The 12,921-nt window shown below is 47.4% G+C and overlaps 1 protein-coding gene across 8 annotated transcripts in view; it reads left to right on the forward strand.

Moving 5' to 3' along the window:
- Positions 1-12,921, forward strand: part of FOXN3 (forkhead box N3) — a 408,466-nt gene that overhangs the window by 168,458 nt on the left and 227,087 nt on the right. For 6 of the 8 annotated variants that reach the window (XM_057488226.1, XM_057488224.1, XM_036882252.2 and 3 more), the window contains exon 3: positions 9,782-10,338. In XM_057488226.1, coding sequence (XP_057344209.1) covers positions 9,796-10,338 — 543 coding nt within the window. In that variant the 5' untranslated portion in view covers positions 9,782-9,795. Of the gene's footprint in view, positions 1-6,171; positions 6,368-6,554; positions 6,691-9,781; positions 10,339-12,921 lie in introns of those variants that run through there. The other 2 variants (XM_036882251.2, XM_057488223.1) reach the window with 2 other exon arrangements.

Here is a 12,921-nt window from a genome sequence, read left to right on the forward strand (position 1 = left end):
TGGTGAAAACCTTGCCAACATATGTATTTTCCCCCAAACTCTTAATGAAATTTTTGAAATTGTTTCTCACCTAGTATATGAGAATGTGAAAATGATTCAGAAAAGGGAAGCTTCATTTAAAATAACTGGAAAATGTAAACGCCAGGGAACAAAGGAGAACGGGTGGTGGGGTGGGTATTGTGGTCCATAGAACACAATCAAATGCCTCACACCTCCTACCTTGGTAGTTTGAGTTTTCAGTATTTTAAAAGATGTCGCAGCGAACATCCTCCTAAGTACATTGTTGCATATTTCGACCCATTCATTCTATTGACTGTGTGTCTTCTGTGTGTGTCAGGTGCCAGGGTGACTGTGTGGAGCTTCTCATCTCATGGGGGAAGGTAGTCTTGGGGGGGAAGTTAACCATCATGTTATGGTATCTTCCTAGGATGAATTCCTAGAATTTGGAAATTTAGGATCAATGGCTAAGCTCATTTCAGTTCTGTCAGGTGGCCCTCTTGAACAGTTGTACCAAGTTCTTTCCTCCTGATACTTACACCAACAGCAGTATGGTAATTCTTTTTAAGTCTATGCCAATCTGAGAGATGAAATGAGATATTGTAACTGTTTTAATTTGCATTTCTTTGTTTTTACTGAGGTGGAGCATCTTTTCATGGGTATATTACCGTTTTTGTTTCCCCTTTAGTGAATTTGTCTCTTTTCTCATTAAGGTGATACTTTTTTTTTCCTCATTGAGTTGTAAGGATTATAAATGTAAAATATTAACTCTTTTTCATATGTATGGTAAATATTTCCTCATTTTTATTTGTCTTTTAACTTGATTTTTGACCCCTGGTGCTACATACAAATTTTAAATTGTTTTGCAGTCAAATATGTCAATATTTTCCTTTTAATTTGTTTACTTAAGAAAAAGTGTTAAGTGCCAGGACACCATTATATGTTTTTTACAAATATTAATTCATTTGACCTTCAATACAACCCTAAGAGGTGGGTATTGCCACTCCCCGACCCCCCACACTACCTAGAGAGAAAGAAGTTAAGAACCTTGACTGAAGGTTATCCTGCCAGTAAATAGTCAAGTGAGAATATGAATCCCGTCCTAGGTTCTTATGCTGGACAGGCCACTAGGCAATGCCGCCTCTGTTCATGGTATTAGGTCTGTGAGTGTGTTTATTTGTAGCTGTTTCATAAATGTGTCCCCCATCCTTGTGGGCAAGTACTACATCTTCTTTCTCCTGGTTCCTTGCTAGTACCCTCCACACAGTAGTAGGTATAGAATAGCTAGATGCTTAATAAATACTTGATTGAATGAATTGACTAAATCTGGATACTGGATCATCAGCTCTCACTTGTGTTTATGCTCAGAGGAGTTGATAGGTTTATGTTTCCATTTTGCCTCCATCAGGTAGCTTGATAAGCTCAGGTTTGGCTAAGGCACCTGAGTTTAGGAGCTTCACTCCACTGGTTCCCCTGTAATTTCCCACATCCCCCCTCTCCCCCCTCCCACCTCCTTACTTCCTCAAGTAAGCCTCCTGGACGTTTTCTCTTTTCCCTTCCGGAGTAATTCTAATAAGCCTTTTCCCAGGCTCCACCCTTCGGAACCTGTCCTGTAAACACCAAGAATGCAAAGGAGGCAAACCCCAGGAGAGGAAGATGGGGAAGCCCAAAGGATGCTTGACCACGTCATAAAACTCAGCAAGAGGGTGGAGGTTCTCCAGCTGCTGGGTCCCTCCTACACTGAAGGGAAGGGAGTGAGGAGCTTTTTCACCTTTACAAACAGTGTTCTCATATGTATCTCAAAGAGACTCTTAGCCCACCATGAAGGAGTTATCTTTGACTGGGACCCTCTCCCTCTTTATCATTAGAGCATTATACATGTAATGGGGGCTTATTGTAGAAAATTTGGAAAGTATAGACAAGTATGAGAAAAGCAGGGAGAAAAATTACCCCACAACTCTACCACTCAGAGGGAACCACCATTTAAAGATTTTAGCCTTTCTAATTTTAAAACATACATTTAAAAAAACAGTTTTTAATCCCCTTTTGTATGGGTTACTGCAATGCTTTCTGTGTGTTTCTGCCTGTTTATAGTCTTCTCCTTTCCTCTCCCAAAACTCATCTTCTTTTTTTTAAAAACTGAGGTACATTTACATATAACATTGTGCATAAGCTTAAGGTGTACAACATACTGATTTGAGATATTTATATTGCAATATGATTGCCACTGTAGCATTTGTTAACACCTCCATCCCATCACATAATTATCATTTCTTCTAGTGTTAGGAACAATTAAGATCTAGTCACTTAGCCAATTTGATGTTTATAATACAGTTTTTCTGTCTATAATCACTGTACTGTGTATTAGGTACCCAAGACTTATTTATCTACTAGTTGCAAGCTGTTCTTCCTTTTAAATCAATTTTCTGATAGTGCAACTTCTATTCAAAAATATCCAATGAGTTCCTCTTGCCCTCTGAATTAGTGCATATAAACTGCTCACCTTAGCATTCAAGGAATTTTGTGATATGTTTCCACTCTTATGCACTAATAATAAACTCTATAAGGAATAAAATCTTTGTATCTCTGGCACCTAACACAATGCCACGTCCTTGGTAGGTACTCAGTATAGTATTTGTTCATTGAACAAATGTATCTTCTTAAGGCAATCAAATCGTATTTGATAAATCTGTATGGGCCATTCATTTCTTCAGCCTGAAACAGCATTCTTGCTGTGGTGCTTTCTGAAAAGGCACATGCCTGGGACCGGCCCTAGAATATTCTGATCCATTAGGTCTGGCTTCCCGGGTATTCCTAGTATAGTACTCAGGTCTAGAATACACCTTCCCCATTTCCACAGGTCAAACACCAACTTTTATTAGATACCCTCTGTCCAAAGTCATCCTTCCTGTCTCCTCAGATTCCTCTCTACAGATGGAGGACCTCAGGTCCCACACTGATTGGGACCAACTGGGCTGGAGGCCAGGTCTCTTTGATCCCAGATGTGTTTTCTGACCCATGTCCAGATGGGCTGCAGAATGGTCCCATCAAATTCCTAGTCAGGAAGTAAGTATTGCCCAAACTGAGTTCTAGGGCACATACAGGATTCTGCTGTTAAGTGTTTGTAAAACAATGGTTTAAACAGTTCCACTTATTTCTTTGAGACTAGACTTCTCAGGGTTTAAGGCACAAGGGTACTTTTTGAAAGTTCTAGAGGGGAATTGAGAATGAGGTTGTTCCAAAGAATTTGGCCCCTGTAGCCCTTTTTTGTCAGGGAGCACGTCCCAGAGCTGAGTTTCTATGGAATTAGAAGGCAGGAAGTCCATGCTAAGCCTTCCTCTGGCTTTCAGCAAATGTCTGGATCCTCCATTTCAGACAGGCAGGCAGGCAGACTTGTGTACTGCTCTCGCCACATAAGCAGGGCTGGTCCCCCACTTCCTCTTCAGATCGACTCCTCACATCTCTTGCCACATTTGTAAGGGGAGAGAGAAGTTAAGAAATACACATGGTCCCCGACTTATAATTTTTCAATTTCACAATGGTGCAAAAGTGGTACCCATTCAGTAGAAAACTATGCTTTGAATCTTGAGCTTTGATCTTTTCCTGGACTAGAGATATGTGGTGTGATTCTCTTTATGGTGCTGGGCAGCCACACCATCACAAGAGCGAACAACTGATATGCATTTCCAAACCACTCTGTATGCTTACAGCCATTACGTTTTTTGCTTTCACTACAGTATTCAGTAAATGACATGAGATAGTCAACACTTTCTCATAAAACAGGCTTTGTGTTAGATGACGTTGCCCAGCTTTAGGCTGATGTAAGTGTTCTGAGCCCGTTTAAGGTAAGCTAGGCTAAGCTATGATGTTTGCTTGGTTAGGTGTATTAAATGCATTTTTTACTTAGGATATTTTCAATTTATGATGGGTTTAACAACACAAAATCCCAGAAGTCGACGAAGATCTGTATGTTGGAGAATGGAAGATACCAAAAACATGCAGAGGGAAAGAGGGGTGAGCTAATAAAAGGCAGCTAAGCTCATCATGCTCCACCCTCTCCACCCTTTGCTACGGCTTCTCCAGTCCCGAGGCTTGCTCTGCCTTTAAGGTTTTGTTCACCTGAGGTGGCTGGTTCAGACACTGGAGGCGAATAGCTAGCTTGCATAGAGAGTTTGAGGAACGAAGTATTCCATGTGCAATAACCTTTAGCTCATTTCCTATCATTCTGAACTATGAAGAAGGAAAGAACTGGAGTGAAAATAACGTGCCACTAATACTTAATGTTAAAGAGTTTTCTAGCTCTGATTTGAGTATAGCTGGCAATGGGGGGTAGGGAGGGCTGGCTGTGGAGGGAGAGGATGGCAGGGGATTATTTCTTCCTCTCCAGGCTGGCAAAGGGGCTTGGACAGAGGTCTAGCCTTGATTCCTTTGATGGGAGATTCAGTGGCCTCAGCTGATACCCGACAGACGGTGGGACTTATATTAGGCTGAGCTCCAGTCCTGGCGTTGTTACCAGTTCTGATCCGTAAAATCTCCGGTAAGATTTAGGAATACCATTGTTCTCTCCACCACCTCACACCTTTTGCTCTCATTTCCGGTAGGTCACCTCAAGTACTCAGTAATTAAAGGGGTGGGGCTGGATGGCCTCGGGCGGCCCCTGAGCCTCCACCTCTGAATCATCTCCTGGGTGGGATTTGCCGCAGTCCTGGTAGTAGTGAGGCTTGTGGTGAATATCCTTGCAGAACACTAGCCATACGCCATCTTGTAGCTTTGTTAAGGGCAACGACTCTCAGATTGATTGGGGTTTCCTTCTTTTTTGAAAGTAAAAGAAGTTTAGAAGCCCTGTGGGATTTTTCTCCTCTTTCCGCCAGCCTAAAGGTACTTGAGGAGTTACTGAGGGAGATCACACCAGGTCTTCTCACTGGTTTTTCTGCAGTTTTCAGATAGCTGAAAGTGGCCGGTCCACTGGCTCCGGTGGGTTCAGGTGGGGGTGGCGGGAGCAGCGACCTGGGCTTCTCTTCCGGGAAGGAACCTACTGATTTGGCTACCTGGGAGTGGTGTGCAATCATTTTTATTTATGTCACCACCAGGTGTCCTGTTGGGACGCTTTCCTTTCATCCTTTCCAAAGGCAGCTGGTTCGTGTGGCTTCAGCAGTGGGTGGCTGTTCTCTAGAGGAACCCAAATACTTGGAATGGTGGCCGCGCCTTTCACTGGGTGGCCCTGCGAATCGTCTGTTTTGAGAACTCAAAATGTGAGGGAGATGAGGCTTGTTTTCGCTCCAGGTTTAGAAGTCGGTCAGGGGCTGAGCACAGCCCACAGGAGAGGCCCGCAGGCATGGCCTTTAGGACGGGCCTCTTGCTCGGTAGTCAGTAATGGCCACCCGCCTTCCCCTGGCGGACGCGCGCCTGCAGACGACCTGAGGAGCGGCCACCTGGGCGGGAGGCTGCGGTGCCTTTGTGCCTCTCCTGGGGCACGAGGTGGGCGCTGCAAGAGGGCTTGGGGGACGGCCCTGGGAGTCCCGCCAGGACGCCGTATCGGGGAGAAGAGGAATCCTTGTCCCTCGCCTGGCAAGCCTCGCGCGACCGTGATTCTCTTTAGTTTTACTTTCAAGCCATGTAAGGCTTGCGGACGGGGTAGAAGCGTTCCGGTGACACGCTGCCAGCGGCGCAACGCCGGCCCGCCGCGTGGCCGGAGCCCGGGGAAGGCGCCGGGCGGCGCGCCTCCGATACAACAGTCCCGCCGCCCACGGTCGCGGGGCCCGCGCCCGCCACATCCGGCCCGCGGTACCGCAAAAGGCGAATCTGCGCGGCCAGGCTCGGCTGCTCCCCGGGAGCGGCGGGGCGCGGGCCGATCGCCGCGAGGGGCGCGGGCAAGGGCCGCCCCGGCGGGTTCGCGCTCCGCGCCCCAGGCCACCGGCGGCCCGGCCCACGTTTTCCCTCTCTCCGGCTCCCTCCGCCCCCTCCGCTCCCCTCCCTCCCCGCGCTTCCCCTCCTCCTGCCTGGTCATGTGTCGCCCTTTTTTTGTTTGCAGTGGAAACAATTTCTCGCCGCTCGGCGCGCCCCGGCCCGACGCGCCGCGGCGGAGGCGAGCGGGAGGCGGGACGGGGCGGGGAGAGCGGCGGGGCCGGCGGGAGGACGCGCAGCGCGCCCGGCGGCCGCCGCAGGTCCCATGCCGCGCCGCGACCCCCGCGCCCCTGCCGCCCGCGCCCGCGGCCGCCCCCCCGCCGCCCGCCACCCCGGGCTCACCGCGCCGCGCCCGCGCCTCCTTAGCCGGGCCACCAAGCGATGCCCGCTGGGCGCCCGGGAAAGTTTGTCGGCTCCCGCTGAAGGGCAGCGGCGCCCCCGCGCCCCCGCGCCCCACTCCGGCCAGGTGAGTTTGCTCCCCGCTCCTGCCGGCGCCCGGGTGGGGAGACTCGGGGCGGGGGCGCTGGCCGGAGGCAGCTCTGGAGGCGACCTCGCCGCTCCCGGCTGACGAGGGACTCCGCCGTTCCTGAGGGGGGGTGCGGGTGGGGGCCTGGCGGGCTGAGAGACGGGAGCCCCCCGAGCCGGGAAGTTGCCGGGTCCGAAGAGTTTCCTGCCCCGACGTGCGGCTGTTCCCGGTGTATCGATTGCTCAAAAGGCGCCCGAGAGGAACAGAGTTGGTATTGTCCGCGGAGGAGGAGATCCCCGCGGCCCGGGCCGGGGGAGATCCAGGTGCTGGTCCAGGGGAGACCCCCAAGATGAGTAACAGACTCCTAACAAAGATGCCCCCTCCCCCAAACTGTGCAGGCTTGGCACCGGCTGTGAGCGTCTCCCGAGACCCCCGAGGCCCGACCCCGCCTCACCCCAACCCTCTTTGAAACCCTTCTTGGGCCCTGGAGAAGTTGGGGACGGCGGGCTTTTATTGAAGTGTTTTTAAGGCTCGCCGCGGTGCGGCCAATAAAAGGTTTATGACATCTGACCGGCAGTGAAGGTATGCGAGCTCCCAATTGCCCTGTATACGGGGAGCCGAGCAGTTTCCCTGTTGCCTGGCAACGCCGCTGATGGACGCGGGACCCAGCCAATCGCCGGTCTCGCAGGTCCCCTTGAAATGTTTTTGACAAGTACAGTAGACGGGAGTGGAGCGCGTGCGTGTCTGCGCGCGCTCGCGGAGGGGGTTACCCGGTCCCCCCAGGCTCGCGACTGCCCTGCTGGGCCTGGGAAGGGTTTCTCAACTTTTTAAAGTTCACATCGAGCGAGCATCTGTTGAGAGCTGGGCCAGCAATGTATTTGGTCAGTTATTTGGAGACCTGATAGCGGACAAGAAACTAGCTTTCCTGCTGCATTTTTCTCCGTTAAAAAGCAAGTCAAAAAAACAAAAAGAGGGTGTGTGCTTGTGTGTGTGGAACGTAACCAATAGCCGGCCGAAAAGTTGTAAGGAGGTCACTAGTGAATAGCTATTTGCGTATCTGGTGGAGCAACCTTATTGGCAGCAGATTAGAAATGTTTGCTTAACTGCAGACTCACATGATCCGGATTCTTCTTCTTCTTTTTTTTCCTTTCTAAAATAGGAAAAAAAGATTTGGCAAATTAGAGTATAATGATGGAAAACTCCTCAGCTGTGGTTTCTGGAAACTGCTTTTTAAAATGGAACTGTAGTGATCAGCTGCTCTTGATACTGTTGCAATAAAATTCTGCATTTATAGGGATACACATAACTGGGAGGGCGTAGGGGGACAGAAACAGAGCGGACAAATGATCCAAAGGTACTGAACCCCGATCACCCTCTTTTCTTAGCAGTGCCACTTTTCTAATAAAACCATATTGCTGCGATATTTGTTTAAAACAAAAGAAAACATGGAGAATAGCGTGTTAGTTCCTTTGGGAAGCTGCTGACAATAAGCAAATTGAAAAGAAAGAGAGCAGCATGTTGTCATAGAAACAGTGCAATTAAATTACTTTACTGTCAGCCATGATATAATTTTCCTGTTTGGAAGCTCAGGAGACATAAAACTTTCATCTGGAGCAAAAGTTGACTTCAGTGCCTGAGTAGTCGTTCTCTTTCCTAATCTCCTGTGTGGATATTCCTGGTGACCAGAAAATTAGGTATTTTGATAGGGTCTGAGGAAACTTTGAGAGAAGCCTAGCTTTGATTTGTTCGTAAAGAAGGTCAAAGCGACATTAGGCCGGTCTCTGTCATACCGTCAAACCTAATGACACTAGCTAGTTCTTAAAAATGTGTCATTGTACTCAGGTTAGCCTCCTTATTCGATAGAAAGAAGTGTTGTTCCCTGCGGGTGAACCCAGGTATCTGAACTGCCCTGCCAATGGCCCGACTTTGATTTCCGCAGTTTTCTGTGCTTAGAGTTGGGCTTCTCGCAGCAGCTCTGGAGACCCCCCCTCAGGCCTTCTGTCACCAGGTTCCCTTTGTCTAACTTTTGGAAGGGGGGGTGCTGCTTTGCTTGGCAAGGCTGTTCAGAGGCCCACATTATATGCTTTCTAGAATCCCATTCTAGAGCTTCCCTAGCTGAACTGGCAGTTATTTTAGGCAGAGTGTCAGTGGACGTTCAGAGGCTTAGAATGATCATGTCTCTGCTTTTGTGCTTGTTTTTTTCTAGATAGGTTGTTTGATCTTCTTTCTCATGGGGAGGAAATAAAACAGACACACTTCTTAAAGCACACTGTTGGAGCGCCACAAACGGAGAGTGGGAGACTGCCTTCATTACCTTCACTGTTCTTTCTATCTTACATGGAGTACTAGAGGGTGAACATGCTTTGTATCTGTCGGGGTCATTCTGTTTGTGGAGTTGCCACGTCCTTGCTTTCTTTTCTCATCGGATATGTTATTCCCTGTTCTAGGTCGTTGATAAAAATCGGGGTGGGAGGGCGGGTAGCAGCAGAATAAAAGTCTGTAGCACTTTTTGTTGAATTTGCCTTCATGTCTTGAAGCTGCCTGTTGCTCTCCTGACTCTTTCCACCAATCCTAACTTTAGTGAATGGCTTGTCTTCACATAACCGTTTATTTGTGTGGTGTCTGAAATTACATTTTCATTGGGGTGTAGTGTTCCTATAAAATTAAGTGTACTTCTCCCTCCGGTTCAAATCCACAGAATTCCTTGTTATCGCTCTTCAGACTTGCCAACTGTTACTAAAGTTGCAGAGTTTTTTGGCCATGACTGTGGAGAAAAAATAAAATCAAGTAAAACATTACCAAATTGATGCTCACTGTGACCGTAGTTGTTAATTCTGAGGCAGTTGTGACCGTTTTCATAAGGAAACTGCTGAACTTAATCTGAAACAACTGGCCTTCAACTTAAGGTGTTTTCTTTTCTTTGAGAAGGATAAACAATGAGGCCTGTAACCCAAAACGTGCAGTGCACTTATTTTGTACTGCTTATCCTGAGGCTTGAAAGACTCTTACCTGTATATATATTCATGTATTAAAGAGAAACTGAGGCACCGAGAAGTAGCTGATTTTCCAAGGGTCACTGTGAGAGTGTTCATAAATGCAGGAAGAAGTCACTGTGGAATTTCTCATTCTTTTTATGATGCATTTGCACATTAGAGGCTCTGCGGTTGGTTATTTCCAGCCTTGTTGTATTTAAGGGCTGCCAGGTCTCTGTGCTATATGCACGGTGGACTGATTGTTCTTATTAGCACATTGGAATGTGGTGGAGTCGTGGCTTTGTGTTACTCCTGTGTAGCCATGAGATGGTGTTCCTCTGTGGCAGGGGGTCCATGGAGGTGATGGGGGAAGAAAAAGGGCACATCTGCCTTTTTGTCTGGGTTTCACCAACTCTTCTTTTCTCTGTAATGTGTTCACCAGGAGCCTTCACATAAATGGGTCCAGTCATGCCTCCCAGTAAGAAGCCAGAAAGCTCAGGAATTAGTGTCTCCAGTGGGCTGAGTCAGTGTTACCGGGGCAGCAGTTTCTCCAAGGCCCTTCAAGAAGACGATGACCTCGATTTTTCTCTGCCTGACATCAGATTAGAAGAGGGGGCCATGGAAGATGAAGAGCTGACCAATCTGAACTGGTTGCATGAGAGCAAGAACTTGCTGAAGAGTTTTGGGGAGTCGGTCCTTCGGAGCGTCAGCCCTGTTCAGGACCTGGACGATGACACCCCGCCGTCTCCTGCCCACTCGGACATGCCCTACGATGCCAGGCAGAACCCCAACTGCAAACCCCCCTATTCCTTTAGCTGCCTCATATTTATGGCCATCGAGGACTCTCCAACCAAGCGCCTGCCAGTAAAGGATATCTACAACTGGATCTTGGAACATTTTCCGTATTTTGCAAATGCACCGACTGGTTGGAAAAACTCAGTGAGACATAATTTGTCATTGAATAAGTGTTTTAAGAAAGTGGACAAAGAGAGGAGTCAGGTAAGCCTCTGTGTCTGGAACTCAAGTTTTTCTTTTTAATAAAAATTATTACTTTTTCTCCTTTAAAAACAATGTGAAGGACTGTAAATACACCACACGGAGGTAGCAGTTATAAATGGATGACATTATTTCATTTCATTCATTCAGATAGTGTAAAGAACTTCCTGTCCTTAAGCATGTTAGTTAAATACTGTTCTTGATACTTGTACTCGACTAGGGTTTCCACTGTGGTATCTGAATATAATCACAAAGCAGAGCTTGTGCACTTAATTGATTTATTTATCGTCCCTCAGTGTGGATGGGTCTTTTGGGGTAGACTCTACACACTTGTCTATTCCAAGGACAGCCACTGACCACGAGGCATGTGGGTATATATTTGAGGAAAGTTGCTGCCACAAGCTAGAGAAAAATGGCATTTGTTTTGTTTCTGAATATTAAGTGGAGAGTATAAATGGACAGTTATGGACATCTGTAGGTGGCCAAATAATATACTCCAAGACCAGACAAAGACAAGAACTGCCCAGGTCACTGTCTTGAAATGGGTATGTACATACTTGTTTTGCAACTTCGAAATTCTGTGAGTGTGAAAACTCTGGGTCACGTTCCCATTAGAGACTGTCTTGAAAAATGGTTGAATTTTTGACTCGAAAGCCTTAGTCGGAGCTTCGTGGTGCCCTGCAAGAAAATGGTTTTAATAATTTGCCTTACCTTTCCTATAAGGAGTATAATAGGTACACTAGAAATAGACTCTTAGAGCTGTAACAAAATTGAAATCTAACTTTGAGTGCCAGAAAGTAATGTAGCACTGTTAAAATAAATTGCCAGAAAACATTATTTGCCCCCGAGTTTTCATGATACTGTGTTTTCCAGGTTTGCTTTCCATATACTGTGTTTTCCAGGTTTGCTTTCCATATTAACTGGTGGTCTGCCTTTTACTCTTTTTGAAGTTCAGGTTCTGGCTCAGGACCACTATTGTGTGGGATCACCTGCTGTGCGGGTTGGGGCCTTGAATTCCTCTCTCTCCAGAAACATGTTTCTGTTTCCAGTAGTATCTTGAGCCTGAGAAAATTCTGCCTGTCTTTGGCATGGAAGAATATGAATAAGGAAGTGATGTAGCTCTACTTCTCCTTGCTGCAACTGGGCATGTTTGCAAACGCTGTTCACCCCAAGCTTATGTTCACAATGGGGAGGGGGCAGGCAGGGTTGGAGGAGGGTGTTGCCTGGAAGTAGGAGAGATGTGGACACGAAGGAGCTTTGCCTTTGATTGCTGGTACAGATGATACCTGGACCCATTGTGCAGATGGGAGTATTCAATACAAGTGTTCTGGACTCCTCCTTTCCCGGGTCCTTACTTTTATGCAACTGTAGTAGTTAGTTGTATGGTGCTGCTGTCCCCAGGCGTCCACTGTTTTTCCCCCACTCCATAAGATCATTCTTTGAACTTAGAGAAAAATTCATTGCTTCCCTGTAAAGAACCAAGTCTGATACTAAAAGATTCTGTCTAGGTGGGTCCTAGTGGCAAGAAACAGAAAGTCTTAGAACAATTCCAGGGTTAGAATGTAGAGAAAAAAGTGCTGTTTAGGCCCTCCCCACCCCCCCACCCCAGACACACATCACCGTTTCACCTAAACAGGTTTTGACTTTTAGCTTTATGTAAACCTATTCTGCAGGTTACTGCATGTCTGTGTCTCTGTGTTTGCCCTGATGCTGGGGCTCATAAAAGTAAGTTAGCACATGCACACTCTGAAGTGTTAAAACAAGAGCAACTCCAAAGTGTGCAGAGACTCGGGAGGATTGTTTATCAGTCTTAGCAGTGACAAGTGGCTTTTGGATGGTGTCTGTCAAGGCACAGTGGCAACAGTGCCATTTCCCCGGTAACCCGTGCTCCCTCCCTTGCCGCTGGATTCTGGAAGTCATGGTTTTCAGGGGCCATGTTTGCCATTCTGCATAAATGCAGACAGCGCCTGTTGGAATGGTTGTAGGGACTTGAGATCATTTATCTTCTGAAATAATCTTAAGATAGGAGCTCTGGCTTCCTAGCCATGCTGACCTGTGCTGACATGTTTCTGATCAGATGCCAATCAGTTTTGTGGTTGGGAGTTTATTCCCTGTGTTTGTAATGTTGTGAGAACAAAACAAGGAGTGTGAGTTTTCCCTCTTTTCCCTCTTTCCTTGGGTTACCTTGGGGCTGCTGGTGGCTGCGATGAGGGGTAGCGTCCAGGGGCCCCCGCTCATGCATTTGGGGCTTTCTACTAGGGCTGAATAAAGGGGAAGGCATTCCCCCTGCTATTTTGCCCAGGGAAAGCCCCTTTGACTCTACAGGTAACCTTGTTTGTTTCCCAGGGGATTTTACTTGGCAGTAGCTCCCGCCCTGAGGTTCAGCCACAGTAGTGACTAAGTGACCCAGATGTCAGTGAACAATACTTTAGGTAAAGGGGAGAATGGAAGCCTTGCGAGTTGATGCAGAGTTAGCTGTTCCGCCTTTACAGTTGTGAGCTTGATTCACTGTGAGAACGCAGAATCCTGTGTGATCTTTGGCCCTGAGGGGTTGGAACACATAACCTCGCTGGACGACTGCTTGGC

This window comes from Manis pentadactyla, chromosome 11, assembly GCF_030020395.1.
Source record: "Manis pentadactyla isolate mManPen7 chromosome 11, mManPen7.hap1, whole genome shotgun sequence".
Classification (NCBI taxonomy): domain Eukaryota; kingdom Metazoa; phylum Chordata; class Mammalia; order Pholidota; family Manidae; genus Manis; species Manis pentadactyla.